Source organism: Lygodium microphyllum, chromosome 8 (genome assembly GCF_053477565.2).
Source record: "Lygodium microphyllum isolate KBCC chromosome 8, Lygodium_microphyllum_v1.1.10, whole genome shotgun sequence".
Lineage (NCBI taxonomy): Eukaryota > Viridiplantae > Streptophyta > Polypodiopsida > Schizaeales > Lygodiaceae > Lygodium > Lygodium microphyllum.
In genome coordinates, this window is record NC_141142.1 from 146,152,361 (window position 1) to 146,166,709 (window position 14,349).

Sequence of the window (14,349 nt, forward strand, 5' to 3'; positions counted from 1 at the left end):
CTATAGGGAGGGGGGGTAACAAAATTTCCAGGTAATTTTAATTATTTATTTAGGGGGGGGGGGTTCCTATAGGCTACAAAGGTGGAGGTTATTACATCCTTCCCCCCTTAAGGGATTGAGATGTCCTCATCTCGAAAGGAATTGGGGGTATTGTTGGTTGAGAGTACTCTAATCAATCCATGTGGCACCTTCTTCTGGATAGTCCTTCCACTGGATGAGGTACTCTCTGAGAGTTCTACTCCTCAATTTCTTTTCCTAAATGTTTAGGATTCTAATTACCTCATGGAGTCATATGACTAGAATCTCCACTATCAACCAACCAAGGCCTCTCTAAAGATGAGGCAACCACTGAAGAAGGTTCCTCCAACTCAACAATATGACGGAACATAGACTCTATCAGAAGTGGAGCAACAATGGAAGCGTAAACACCTACTGTAATAAAGTGCTGAAACACAAGACAAAAGAGAAAAGGAAGGAAAGCACACTGAAGAACACAATACAAATGAGAACTTAGATGTATGCTCGGGAAATGGAATCCATATATCCAACACGAGAGAGTCACATTACAATAGTAAGGCATTGGTTGCGTGGGCACTGGCACTCGCTCCTCTCTCCACAAAGTCCCACAAATGTGATGTTAGATGAGTGACTGAGTGAGGAGGAGCAGCCTAAATATATAGGACAAAAATATATCCTCAATATAATCAGGTCCGCTAGCAATAAATGCTAAATACGACCAAAATAAAGACCATAAAAAATGAATAAAATATCCTAAATAATGTGCCCAACCTCTGCATGCACAAACTCACACATGAGCTGACATACCTGCTAACAGCCTCTCTCAGATCATGGGTAATCTAATACAATACAATGGTACAATGAGAATGAATCATAAACCATACAACATAGAACCACCAAGTAGAACCATGGATATCGAAACAGTGGGTGATCAAACGACGACCAAGGTGCCTTGAAGAGAACCTGATGTTGAGATCGATTATACCAGCTCTTGAAAATAAAGAAGATCATAGCATATATCTGTGTTTGTCCCAATGTCTCTTAGTAGCATACATGACCACCCTATTAAAAATGCCTCTGGAATATATGTGACCATGGATTCTTTGCCTTTGGCTAGATCACCAAAGTGTCCCCTCATGTGAGCTCATGACCAGGAACCAAGCCTGCTCTTTGTCATATAAATAGCCCATCATGAATGTGGATGTCAATCCTAGCTCCAAGATTTGAACTTGCCAAACTTCAATCAATGCATCAGGAAAGTCTCTCTCTGGATTCTATATATCTATATAGATGTATAGATGAGGCGCGGTTGCCCCATCTCACAACCCTCTCACACTCCCTCTTTGGCACCGAAGAGTCATGAGGGATGCCGTCATCACCACGACTAGAAAGTAGTTGAAGAAGGGGCCATCAAGCCCTTCCTACGATCCGAAGAAGTTGATCCTTTCCGCACCTTGGACTTCTCCTTAGCCAGAGGAACACAATCAAAGTCGGAGTAGATGATGACTCGGCAGAGGATTCCACATCCAGTGTTGTCTTCTTCTCCTTCTTCTTCGTGGAAGCTTTACAATCCTTCCATCAATGACCTTTCTTCCCACAATGGTAACATTGGGTCTTCGATTTCTTCTTCTTCGAATCCCTCTTTGAAGCTGCAAGAGCCTCATTAGAATCTCCATGGAACTTATAATCAATGGATGTGCATAGAGGAGCCATTTGGAAAGGATTTAGAATAGAAGCACAGAAAAGAAGGTATTGGGATAGGAAACACAGTCAAACCATAAGCACAAACTGTAGAAAATGAGAGTTCACATGCAATATTCACCAAAATCTGACCAAAACAAGAAGAAATCCGATGCAAAAAGTAAAAAAATCAGCCAAAAACTGCCTGAAACAACAAAAACGGCCTGATAATGCAGTTGCCCAAGTAGCAGGAGATGCAAAAACACCAAATCATAGGCTGGAACTGACACACAAGCAGGAGAGGGCTGATGCAGGATGTACAGATGTTGACATCAGCAAAAATGTAGGAAAAACAGGTTTCCTAGTAGGGGCAACAGTCGCCTGATTAGTAATGGTTGAAACAATCCTAAAATCAACAAAGAAAACAAAGCAGAACATAACTTGAAATTTGGTACCATGTCAGAAGTGGAGCAGCAATGGAAGCGTAAACATCTGCTATAATAAAATACTGAAACACAAGACAAAAGAAAAAGGGAAAGAACGTACACTGAAGAACACAATACAAATGAGAACTCAGATGTATGCTTGGGAAATGGAATCCATATATCCAACACAAGACGGTCGCATACAACAGTGAGGCATTGGCTGTGTGGGTACTAGAACTGGCTCCTCTCTTGACGGAGTCTCCACATGTGTGATGGCAGATGAGTGACTGAGTGAGGAGGAGCTTGAATGTATAGGACAAAAATATGTCCTCAATATGATCAGGTTGGCCAGCATTTAATGCAAGTCGGCCAGCACTAAATGCTAAATATGACCAAAATGAAGACCACAAAAAATGCCTAACATGTCCTAAATAATGTGCCTAGCATGTGCATACACAAACTCACACATGAGCTAACATATTTGCTAACAAACTCGTGGGTAACCCCTAGAGTAGAGATAAAAGGCTCGAATGTTTTAGCTCCATCCTTTGCTCGTGGACAAAGGTGAGGGTACTTCTTCCAACATTTCTCCTTTGGATATGTCCCCTTCCCATAGTATGGGCATTTAGGCTTCTCTAAATCGGAGTTGGAGCTTGAAGAACTCTCTTGTCTTTTAGCCTTTGACTTTCCTTTTTGCTTCTCCCCTCTCGAACCTGCAACAAAAGCTATGGTGGAGGTGGATCCACTTACAACCTCTTTGGTGCACTTGTCATGGTCCAAAACAAGCGGGGCAAGTTGCTCCCATAGAAGCTTCTCTCACGAGTCCTCTATATAAGAAGGTATAGAAGATATCAAACTGAGGAGATGGTAGCTGAGTCAAAAGAATCATAGCCATATCCTCTGAAGGGATCATCTTGCCAAGGAAGACAAGCTCATCCCTCATAGCCTCCAACTTGTTAATATGATCCTTCACAAAAGAAGAATCATCAGGCAACGAGCATCCGTAATTTCTTCTCGAGAGTAATCCAATGGGCAAATGTCTTCTGATGGTACACAGAAGCAAGCTTTGTCCACACTTCCGCTACTTTCTGCAATTTGTGCATATGTACTAGGATAGAATCCTATAAGCTCATAAAGAGGAAAGATCGAGCTCTAGAGTTGAGTCGATTCCATAAGGTGGTTGCTAGCATGATCCATCGATGATCCAATGGTAGGATCCTCCATGGACAAGCCCCAAGGAGTAGGGTGGATAACAAACTTCCAAAGATTGAAGATATGAAGGATACACTCCACCTTGCACGACCAAAGCAAGTAGTTTGAACTATCGAGCCAGTCCTCTTGGGTAAAGAAGGGAGTACGGGCACCTGTATAGAGGGTGCCATTGATGGCATATGGAGGCCAATATAATAGGCCTTCTGCAATATATGGAGAGAACAGGGGGTAGAGGAACCCAAGAAAACGGGCTAGGTGACCTCCATTCTTCACGATCCATGCGATAATCTCATCGTCGTTCGGAGGAGTGTTGAGAAAGCTCCTCATGTGTATCATCAAAGCCAAAAAAGTGGTGGTAAGACATCTTCAAAATTTTGCAAGGAACCCACAAGGAATTTGTGTTTTGGTGGTCGATAGCCTCAAAACAGAGGAAATTTGCTACAGGATGCTAAGATGTCGATGTAGATGGTCCTTGCCTGAGGGTGAAAAGTTGCCATCGACACATAGAAGGATGCAGAAAGCATGAAATGCTGATTAAGATGCTATTGCTTGCTTCATCAAGGTTGCGTTTGATTGGAAAATGAGTGTCACTTGGCCAGGAAATTGTTGCCACCACCCAGAAGGTTGCGTTTGAACAAACGTTGATGGAGATGTGTCGCCTAATGCTTGGAAGCAGTCACCTAGCCACTAGATGGTGTCGCCAACCTAGTAGAAGCTTGCGTTTTCAGCAAATGCAAACGTGGATGGCCTCATTTGCTTGAATCACAGACTTTGTGTGTCTCTCAAACAAGCACCATGCTCTGATACCAAGTGAGTGCGCAACGGAAAAGAACAAAAACACAAAGACAAAGAAATAGAGAGAGACTGCAAGAAAAGAAGAATGAAATTTGCAATAAACAAGAAAGAATGCTGATACAAATAGGAAAGCGGAAGGAGACTGATCAGTTCTTGCATGTAGCCCATAGTGTCAGTGAGGGCGGGGGACAACTATAAATAGCCACAAAATCCCTAAAGTGGCGGACCTATGGCTAGAAATGCCATAAATGCTCGCCAACTAGCTAGTATTCTGGTATGGTATTTTCTACATATGCATTTTCCAATTCAGTATTTTCATACCTAACATATCTAGCAATATGCATTTCCTATTTAGCATTTCCTACATCATCCTCAATAATGACACATTCATTGCTAGCTATATCTTTAGGTTGATTCTCTTCAGTTTTCACTTGCACATTATCTAAACGGCTTACACCATCAATGACAACATGCATTTGCAACTCATAATTTTTCGTGTCCTCAATATTGGCACATCATTCAGATGCCACATGCATAGGCTGCCTCTCTTCAACATGCATGTGAACTTCTAGAGATCCTATACCCTAAAGTTCATCACCATTGATCCTTACGTGGCACAATAAATTCTTGAAAAATGCTAGATGGCCACCAAGAAAATCTCAACTGGCAAGGACAATGTCCAACAAGTGTGGACAGCCTGGGAAATGCAGAAACTGCCCATGGAAAACACATAGGAACCTAACAAGCAAAAGAAATGCATTCAGACAGCCATTCTAGAGTGAGTAGCCTCCCTCATCAAAACACATGACAAACATGTTAGAGCTCCAAAAGTCCTCGTTTGGACTAAGGGGGAGCTAGTGCCGATGGTGACTCATTGTTGTTCTATACTATCCCTTGTTTTAGATTATGGAATCCATCTCTCTTCTAAGTTCTTTTGCAACTATTGTTTTCTTTGCAGTGCTTCTCTTTTCTCGTGTTTGTGTAGTCTGTTACAACAGATTCTCACACTTCCATCACTACACCCTCTTTTGACAAATAGTACCTCTAGACTCCCTGGAGAAGCCCGGAGGAGGCACCAAAATATGCTCAGAAACCACGTTGTAGAGTGGCATCTACAATGCCCGACCTTCAAAATCTGTAGAAACTCTTACTCTTCCACTCCAAATAAACACCCATACCCATCCATCAGGCACACAAAGGCTCTACATCCTCACCATCTTCAAGCTCTCCCTCTTCCATTAGAACAAACAGGAATGTGCAAAGGGAAGAGACAAGAAAGTTGTGCCCAAAGAGAGAGAGAGGGAGAAAGTCGTGGAGATGAAGAGATAAAAGGAGAAGAGAGAGGAAGTTACAACTTCTCTCAACCACTTCTTTCTTCCCACGACTCCTCGATCTTTCTTTTATTATTACCAAAATTATATTTTTACACTGTCATTTTGCTAAGGTCCTATGACCTTTCTATTACAAAGGATATCTAGTCTTTTTCCTTTCCAAATTGCATGGGTCATGACTTTATAGTGTTGAGTCATGCCATTTGACATAATGTTTTTATGTTTGGGAGCACAAAGATTACAAAGAAGATAGCCAAATGCTAGGCATATGTCCATGTAAAGTCCACTTTAGTGCCTTCTTTTTGCACAAATCTTGGGTCTATCATTTCTCCCATGTTGAAATGTGAAGTGTCCTCGCGAACAATTAATTGGAGAAGAACCATGATCAGCTCCAGAAAGTCTTCCATCTTCATCTTCTGTCTGTCATTTTCTTCTTCTTGAATTTTTTTTTTTTTTCCATTGGTAGGGGAAGGAAGGGGGAAATAAATTCATATACAAACACAAGTAGGTTGTTTATCTAAGTTCAATAGCACATCACACAAAGGATAAGGCTCTTCACACAATTATGCAAGCAAGTGTAACTACACAAAAGCAATACAAGAGAAAATAACATCCACATGAAGTACATAAATCAACCCATGTAAAGATATCCAAATTGAAAACACCCTCAAAAAAAGAATTATCATTAAGTTTTCCACCCAGTTGATGTAAGATTTACTTAGAAATAGGAAAAGGAAAACAAAGTTTTATTGAAGGAAAAAAAACCTATCAAAAACTAAATAATAAGTGTGATATATGAGGAATATAGGGTTTCTGCTTTTGGAGTGGAGGGAGCATTAGAAAGAAAAGGAGGGAAATGGTCTCAATGTAGCGTGTCGGAGCAGCATCCTTGTTGATCTCGTCTCGTCATCTGCTTCTGCTTTGAATCAAATCTCTTTCTTCAAGAAGCAGGTTGCGCCCTTCTCAGATTTGGATTGTGGGCAATAAAAAAGAATATCAAATGTCAAATGGGCTTTTCTCTTCATTGGCTTGTGACTGGAGGCATCGAATTCTCCTATATGGCGTTGACGTTTTGTGTTTTAATTCGACGGCATGTCTCTTTTGTCTTCTCTACTGTATGTCGAATCTTCTAGTCTTCACCGCAAGAGTCACATTTCGAAGAGACCAGAGACCTTGCTCGAGGAATAAGTGCATGACATTGATGATCACAACCAGAATTTTCTGCAGATTTCAAAAGCTACTCTACCCCCTGGCAGGATCGCCAAAAATGGAGAAGCCCGGAGGAGGCACCAAAATATGCTCAGAAACCAGGTTGTAGAGTGGCATCTACAATGCCCGACCTTCAAAATCTGTAGAAACTCTTACTCTTCCACTCCAAATAAACACCCATACCCATCCATCAGGCACACAAAGGCTCTGCATCCTCACCATCTTCAAGCTCTCCCTCTTCCATTAGAACAAACAGGAATGTGCAAAGGGAAGAGACAAGAAAGTTGTGCCCAAAGAGAGAGAGAGGGAGAAAGCCGTGGAGATGAAGAGATAAAAGGAGAAGAGAGAGGAAGTTACAACTTCTCTCAACCACTTCTTTCTTCCCACGACTCCTCGATCTTTCTTTTATTATTACCAAAATTATATTTTTACACTGTCATTTTGCTAAGGTCCTATGACCTTTCTATTACAAAGGATATCTAGTCTTTTTCCTTTCCAAATTGCATGGGTCATGACTTTATAGTGTTGAGTCATGCCATTTGACATAATGTTTTTATGTTTGGGAGCACAAAGATTACAAAGAAGATAGCCAAATGCTAGGCATATGTCCATGTAAAGTCCACTTTAGTGCCTTCTTTTTGCACAAATCTTGGGTCTATCACTCCCTATCTCTGAGTTGATGTGCTCTGATGCAACAAGAATGGAGGAGTGGAGTATGTATAGGCCCTAGGGAGAGAGTTGAGAGGAATGGGATTGCCTTAAAGGCTGCCCAACTGTCCATAAAGGCGCCTAAAAATACATTTTTGGATACCACAATATGATGCTTGCTGCAGTCTATGTAAGGCCTCTCAAAGAAGAGACACTTGTTTTCAGATCTAGGATGTATAGAACCATAGACATCCATGGCAGAGATATAGTTGTAGGAAATGGACTTGGGGGATATGGTGGTGGAGAAGAATGTTTAGATTGAATTGGGTCGGGTGGAGAAGCCCCACAGAAGGAGGTCCACTAGGAAATGTGACCTGTTGTTCATGATCACCATTCATAATAGGAGATGGTTCTTCATCAAACTGAAGACCTCTTGATTTTGATCCCATAAATGATGGACGAACTTATAGTATGGAGAATGCTGCAAAAGATATCTTCTTCTTTGGGTTAGTATGTACATCTAAATGTTGAACTACGACATAAAAGACATTCTTAATATTGTGATGTTGTGCCTTATAATGGCTTTGAGAGGCTTACAGATGTCCCTCATCATCTAAACCAGAGTTTGAGTTTGGCTAACTCTATCTTATAATGAAAAATGCCATGAATATGGACTTCTAGAATGCTTGGAGATGTTTAGTGAGTCTAACTTTAGCCTCATTCAATGCTTCAGATCACCTAGTCTACTTCCTTTTGACATTGTGTGGTCATCTAGGCATAACACCTGGTTGAAGGCTAGGGTAAAGGGCCAATAAAGTGACACCCCCCAAAAAGAAAACACACCCCACCCCAATTGAGTGACAATTTTGCAAAAAAGATGTGGCTTTTTTACCTACTTAGCATTATGGTATAAAATTTGTTAGAGTCACAAATGAGCTTAATATGAGTCAAACAATTGAGCCATGTAAATTTTTTTATATTTTGGGTTTTATAAAACCTTAAAGCAATGCATCATTGAGTGTCACTCTATTGGCCCCTCACTATCATTCTTTTATGAACCCTTCATTTATAACCAGGGCTACTTGATAAAAATATCAAAATGCCCCAATGTTTTTTCTTTGAGCTCCATATGATATAAATAGTTTGACCATTAATTTTTTTTATGGAACTTGGAAAAAAAAATTATAAGGAAGGATTGTTAGATGACCCTCTAGTGGCTCCTTCAGCCCACCGGTGAAATAAAAATAGATGCAACCAATTGAGCTCAAAGAAAAGCATAGATGCAACAAAAGAAGGAAAGAAAATGGTCTTCTTGGAGGTACCTTATCTACAGCATTGATGAATGTTGTTCTTAATCCCCTTGTTCAGCTTGCAACCAATGAAGCTCAAAGAAAATCAGAGATAAAACACGAGAAGAAAAGAAAATGATCTTTTTGGAGCTATCTTATCTACAGCATTGATGAATGCTGTCCTTGATCCCATCTGCAGCGTTGAGGAGTCTCGTTTGTGCTATATATGATGCATATTTAAGACTAGGCATTTGTATCTTGGATTTCCTATCACCATTTTCTATCCATGTGTTAGGAATTAGAACGCTAATCAATAGATAATGATTTGAGCACACGTTGGATATTTCTGTCATTATACTTGGCATTTATTGTGCATTATTGGGGGAGTGTAAAAATCAGTATGCAATTCTGCCTGACACTCTCCATTCTTTCCTCCTTGGCACGCACATTTTATCACACTCCATCCCTCATGATTACATTGTGCACACACATTAAGTATGGTGCTGTGCATGCATATCATGTTGTAATGCCCTAGATGGTTCGATTAGTTTCTCTTTGAGATCCTTTGAGAGGGGTATGAAGCTGGACTTCACTTTTTCAATCTTTAAAATGGTGCATTATTTTTTCCTCAAAACTTGAGGCTTTCAAGCACAACTGTTTATGATGTTTCTACATTTGTTGTTATGTATATTGGTTACAATTTTGAGACATTCTGTTGTGCTTCGACTACAACTGCCTTGGTTGTGAGAGTGCGAAATGGAAGAAGGAACTAAAACATAGAGGAAGAGAGAGACAATCTGCAAGAGAAGAAAAGAAACTTGCATTGAACAAGTAACAAATGTTGAATATAGGAGGACTGAACAGTTCGTGCACTCAGCCCACAGCGTTAGTGAGGGCACCAAATCAAGCTGATGATGACAGCAGCACCGAAGACGGGGGAAGATGATGGAGTTGAAGTGCGCAGATGCCAAGGAAGGAGGGAAGATGATAATCTATCTAATTGTCGAGTGGGAAATGGCTATAAATAGCCAAAATTTCCAAAAACTGGCCAACTTGAAATTTGGGGCCAAAATATGGCCAACTAGCATTTAATGCTGGTAAAAATGTTAGATTTGCTTAGAAAAATCCTGAAAAGGGTGGACAATGCCTGGTTAGTGAGGCCATAGTTGTCAAGTACGAAAAGTACGATATGGTACGGTACGATAAAATTCGGTACTAAATGGTACCTTAAGTTTTTATAAGGTATGGTACGACATTAGTACCAAAAAAAAAATTAACTTCATTTTTTAAAAAACTATAAATAATAGAACACATGTTTAAAGTGAAACTAGTAGTGCCATTACAAAATATGCTAAATACATGAGGTAAAAAGCCCTCGCAATCACATGCGAGCAGCAAGCATGAAGGCAATGCCGAATGGTACAGTGTACTGGATACATCATACAATCATCAATGAGTGAAACTAGATAAAATCATCAGTGATAGTACTAAGTAGATACAAAAAGGTGAGACTCGAGAGAGCTGAGGCCTAGAGGCTAGGATGACTCATGAGGCATCACTATCATCAGCAGCATCATCATCATCATCATCATCAGAGTGCTCATCAAGAGAGTTTGAAGATGACTCCTCGTCATTGAATGATGAGGCACTCTCATACTCATCCTCACTGATAAGGTTACCATCATCATCAAATGATGGCTCCCTAGGCAATGACGGTCTAACTGTAGGCAAGGGGGGAATGTTATCATCAGGAATTGGACGAGAACTACTAGAGCCCCGCCTCATATATGTCTGCAAACCACCTAAACCACCCCTCGTCGATCTTGGAGGGCGTGGAATGACCATGCCCCTGCTGGCAACTCGAACTGCTTGCCCACGAGCACGCTGACTACGAGTGTCACGGGTGTCTATTGCTATGAGCTCTCTATAGAGCTCTACAAAGATCTGCTCCTCCTCCTCATCAACCTCCTGATGTACACTCACAAGAGTGTCGCCCGTCAACTTGAATGTATCAACATTCACCTACACAATGCACATAAGATAATAGATTATAAATACTAAATCGTTGAGTATAATACTATAAAGTAAGTTGTAACAAGTTGAAACCAACAAATTTAAAAATTAAACTTGACGTATCATTTTATGGTTAGGTGTTTACCTGCTTTGGACTACCCATACTCATCATGGCCTTCATCATGTGCAAGTTAGTGCGGCAATAGACTAGCCGCTCTAACTGTCGTGTGCTAAGACGATTGCGAATCTTCGTGTGAATGAGAGAATAGGCACTCCAGTTTCTCTCACATACACCCGAAGAGCAATCCTGCGCAAGGATTCTCATGGCCAAGGGCTAAAGAGTCTCTAGCGCATATCCAAAATTTTGCCACCAAAATAGAGGCCTTACAAGTGACTTCCTTCTCCAACAAGTGGAAGAAGAAAATGCCACATGTCCTCTCTGATCTGCATAGCATCCAAGCTCCTCTAGGACTATGTTGTGGTTATCTATGGGGACCACACAAGTCAAATATGCAAGTTGATCTGATCGGAGCTCTCTATCATCCATGATCACCGGTGACTTGTAGGCCGGATGCACCAATGCTACAAAACCATGGATGGCCTATGCATCCATGCCCATCTCCTCTCTGCTATCTCTATGATGTGTGCACACTGAGAATCTGTGATCATCATGCAAGCCTGTACCTCCACTATGCTCGCAATGTGTTGAGGGATCAACTTGCACGGAGTGACTTGCCCCCCCATCTTGGAAAGATGTTGGAGAAGCCGGGTTGCACCACTTGTGTAGCTCTTCCTACAATACTTGCATATCCAATTGTGGGAGTTGGACTTCTTTGTGTCCCTCTCCACATGGATGGCATGCAAGTTGAAGGCCTCATGCTTCTCGCGTGTCATGGTGCCAAGGCGAGACCAGAGGCCTAATGAAGAGGAGAGAGTCGAGACTTGTCACTCTGATCGGTGGTGATGCTTGATGAGGGAGGGGGTGGGGGGAAGAGGAGAGAGTGAGATGATGCTTGAGCCTTGAAGAGGGAGGGGATCGGGGAAACTTGGAAAGTTGGAAGAAGAACAAACTTTGAAAAGGGAGAGGATGGGAGGAAGACTCAAGAGAAGAGGGGAAGAGGAGAGAGGAAGAGGGAGCTTGGAGGGGATGGGAGCTTGATGCAGCCTTGGAGACTTGGAGACAAGAGCGAGGGCTGAGAGAGTCGAGACTTGCAAATGATCAATTGTGCCCAATTTGTGCCTTTTTCCCAAGCCTGTTTCATGCGGAAACTCCCTGGATAGCTCGCCTTGTCCCGCAAGATACGTGGCCAAAACATGCTTAAAATATCGTATGAAACAGTATGGATACGTATCGTACAATTCGTATGGTACGAACCTGTCCGTTTGACATACGAGTGCAACCCTGAGTGAGGCAGGCATGAAGAATGCAGAAACTGCCCTAGGAAATGCACATAAAATCCCCATTGGAGGAGAAAATGCACTAAAATGCAATAAATTGAGTGCTCTAGAATGAGCTACCTCCTCCGTCAAAACAAGTGATAGATAGGTTAAAGCTCCTAAAGTCCTCATTTTTTACTTAGGCTGAGGCTCACAAGTAGGAGATGACAAGGCATGACAAACATGACTACTAATACCCTCTCTTAGGTCTTGGATGTGGCGAAAGGCCAAGGGAGAAATGAATCCTGGGATGGCAAGAGGAATGCCAATGTCGATGAAGATTGCTGATGAAAAAGCTCCTCATGATCTTGGAAAACCCCCTCTGAAACATTAGGGGCCAGGAAATCCACAGTCGTATCATCGAGATCATCCCCCTTTGAAAGTTAAGGGGGGTATGAGGGAACCACTAGAGGAGAGGGTGGGGGATGGGAAGGAGCCTGTGGAAACGAGGGTGTACAAGCAGGAACGGATCACGCTATGTTTTCTTTCAAAAAGCTTTAAGCTTTAGAGTTTTTTGACTTTTCAAGAGCTAAAAGCCTTACGACTTTTCTTTTCTCCTTATAGCGTTAAAAGCCTAGTTGTTCAGGCTTAAAGTTAAAAGCTTATGGATAATCTCGAAGGCTTTTCATTCTAGCCTCCCTGTGTTTCTTCAAACAGTCACCATCGAATTGCATGTGCATACCACCACCATCACTGTCCATGATTAAGCCATCGTCATGCCTTGTAAAATGCCGTTCTACCTGCGATCAACGTTATCATCTTCTCATCATCACCTATATAAGAGAAGGGGAATGGAGGCTATAAAGCCCGCTCTCTTGCCAACCTGTCGCAATAATAGTCCCTGTAGAAGAATCCTTAATACAAATGGCCTGCTTGGTGAAGAAAACCTGGGTACCAAGCCTTGTAAGGCCATAAACTGAGAGGAGTGGAAAGCCCAAGTACATAACATAAAGAGCTTGTGAAAGGGAGCTCAACGTGCAGTTGGGAAATAATGGCAAAGCGCCGACACCACAAATAGGCACTGAAAGAATGTCACCAACAGTGACTAAACCCTCAGAAGGGAATAGATCCTACAAAACAAATCACCTTGTGGAGTCATATGACTAGAAGCTCCATATGACTAGACTAGAAGCTCCACTATCAACCAGGCCCAAGGCCTCTTAGAAGATGAGGCAACCACTGAAGAAGACTCCTCTAAGTCAACAATATGAAGGAACACTGACTCATGGGTAATCATTGGAGTAGAGGTAGAAGGCTCAAATGTTTTAGTGCCATCCTTCGCTCCTAGATGAAGGTGAGGGTACTTCTTCCAACATTTCTCCTCTAGATGTGCCACTTGTCATGCTCCAAAATAAGCGAGGCAAGCTTCTCCGATAGAAGCTTTTCACAAGTCCTGCATATAAGAAGGCTAGTGTAGAAGACATCAAACCAGGGAGATGGCAACTGAGTCAAAAGAATCATGTCCATTTTCTCTGAAGAGATCATCCTGCCAAGGAACGTAAGCTCATCTCTCATGTCCTCCAACCTGTTGATAAAATCCTTCATGAAAGGAGAATCATCAACAACGAGCATTTGTAATTTCTTCTCGTTCGAGAGTAATCCGATGGGCAAATGTCTTCTGATGGTACAAAGAAGCTAGTACAAAGAAGCAAGCTTTGTCCACACTTCCTTTGCTTTCCGCAACCTGTGCACATGCACTAGGATAGAATCCTGTAAGCTCATACAAAGAAAAGATCGAGCTCTTGAGTTAAGTTGATCCCATAAGGCCGCACAATCCATCGATGATCCAATGGTGGGATCCTCCACTGGACAGGGAATAGGGTGGGTAACAAACTCCCAAAGATTGAAGGTATCAAGGATACACTTCACCTTACATGACCAAAGTGAGTAGTTGGGACCATCAAGCCGGTCTTCTTTGGGCAAAGAAGAGAGTACATGCACTTGTATAGAGGGTGCCATGGAAGGCATATGAAGGCCAGCAGAACGAGAATTCTATGAAACATGGAGAGAACAGGGAGAAGAGGGATCTTGTACAAATGGGCTAGGTGACCTCTGATCGACACGAAACTAGCATGAAAATCTTTTTGTCTCTAGAGAAAAGAATTAGAGGAGAAAATGTTGTGAAATGCAATAAACTGAGTGCTCTAGAATGAGATACCTTCTCCATCAAAACAAGTGATAAACAAGTCGGAGCTCCTAAAGTCCTCATCTGAGTGAGACTAAGGCTCACAAGTAGGAGATGACAAGGCATGACAAACATGACTTCTAACAAGTTTGACGTTAATCTTTATG

The 14,349-nt window shown here is 41.8% G+C and overlaps 1 protein-coding gene across 1 annotated transcript; it reads right to left on the reverse strand.

The window, feature by feature from the left end:
• Positions 1-10,152: 10,152 nt before the first annotated feature.
• On the reverse strand, positions 10,153-10,804 carry LOC148032976 (uncharacterized). The gene is made up of 2 exons (XM_087683980.1): positions 10,766-10,804; positions 10,153-10,629 (listed from the first exon to the last, which is right to left on the reverse strand). Exons 1-2 carry the CDS (start codon positions 10,802-10,804, stop codon positions 10,153-10,155), a joined length of 516 nt encoding a protein of 171 aa, XP_087540106.1.
• Between the last annotated feature and the right edge of the window lie 3,545 nt (positions 10,805-14,349).

Excerpts from the sequence above, each read along its gene's own strand:
- LOC148032976 (XM_087683980.1), bottom strand. The coding sequence starts at position 10,804 with ATGATGAAGGCCATGATGAGTATGGGTAGTCCAAAGCAG. Across the intron at positions 10,630-10,765 it reads GTATGGGTAGTCCAAAGCAG|GTGAATGTTGATACATTCAA; the intron begins GTAAACACCTAA and ends TGCATTGTGTAG.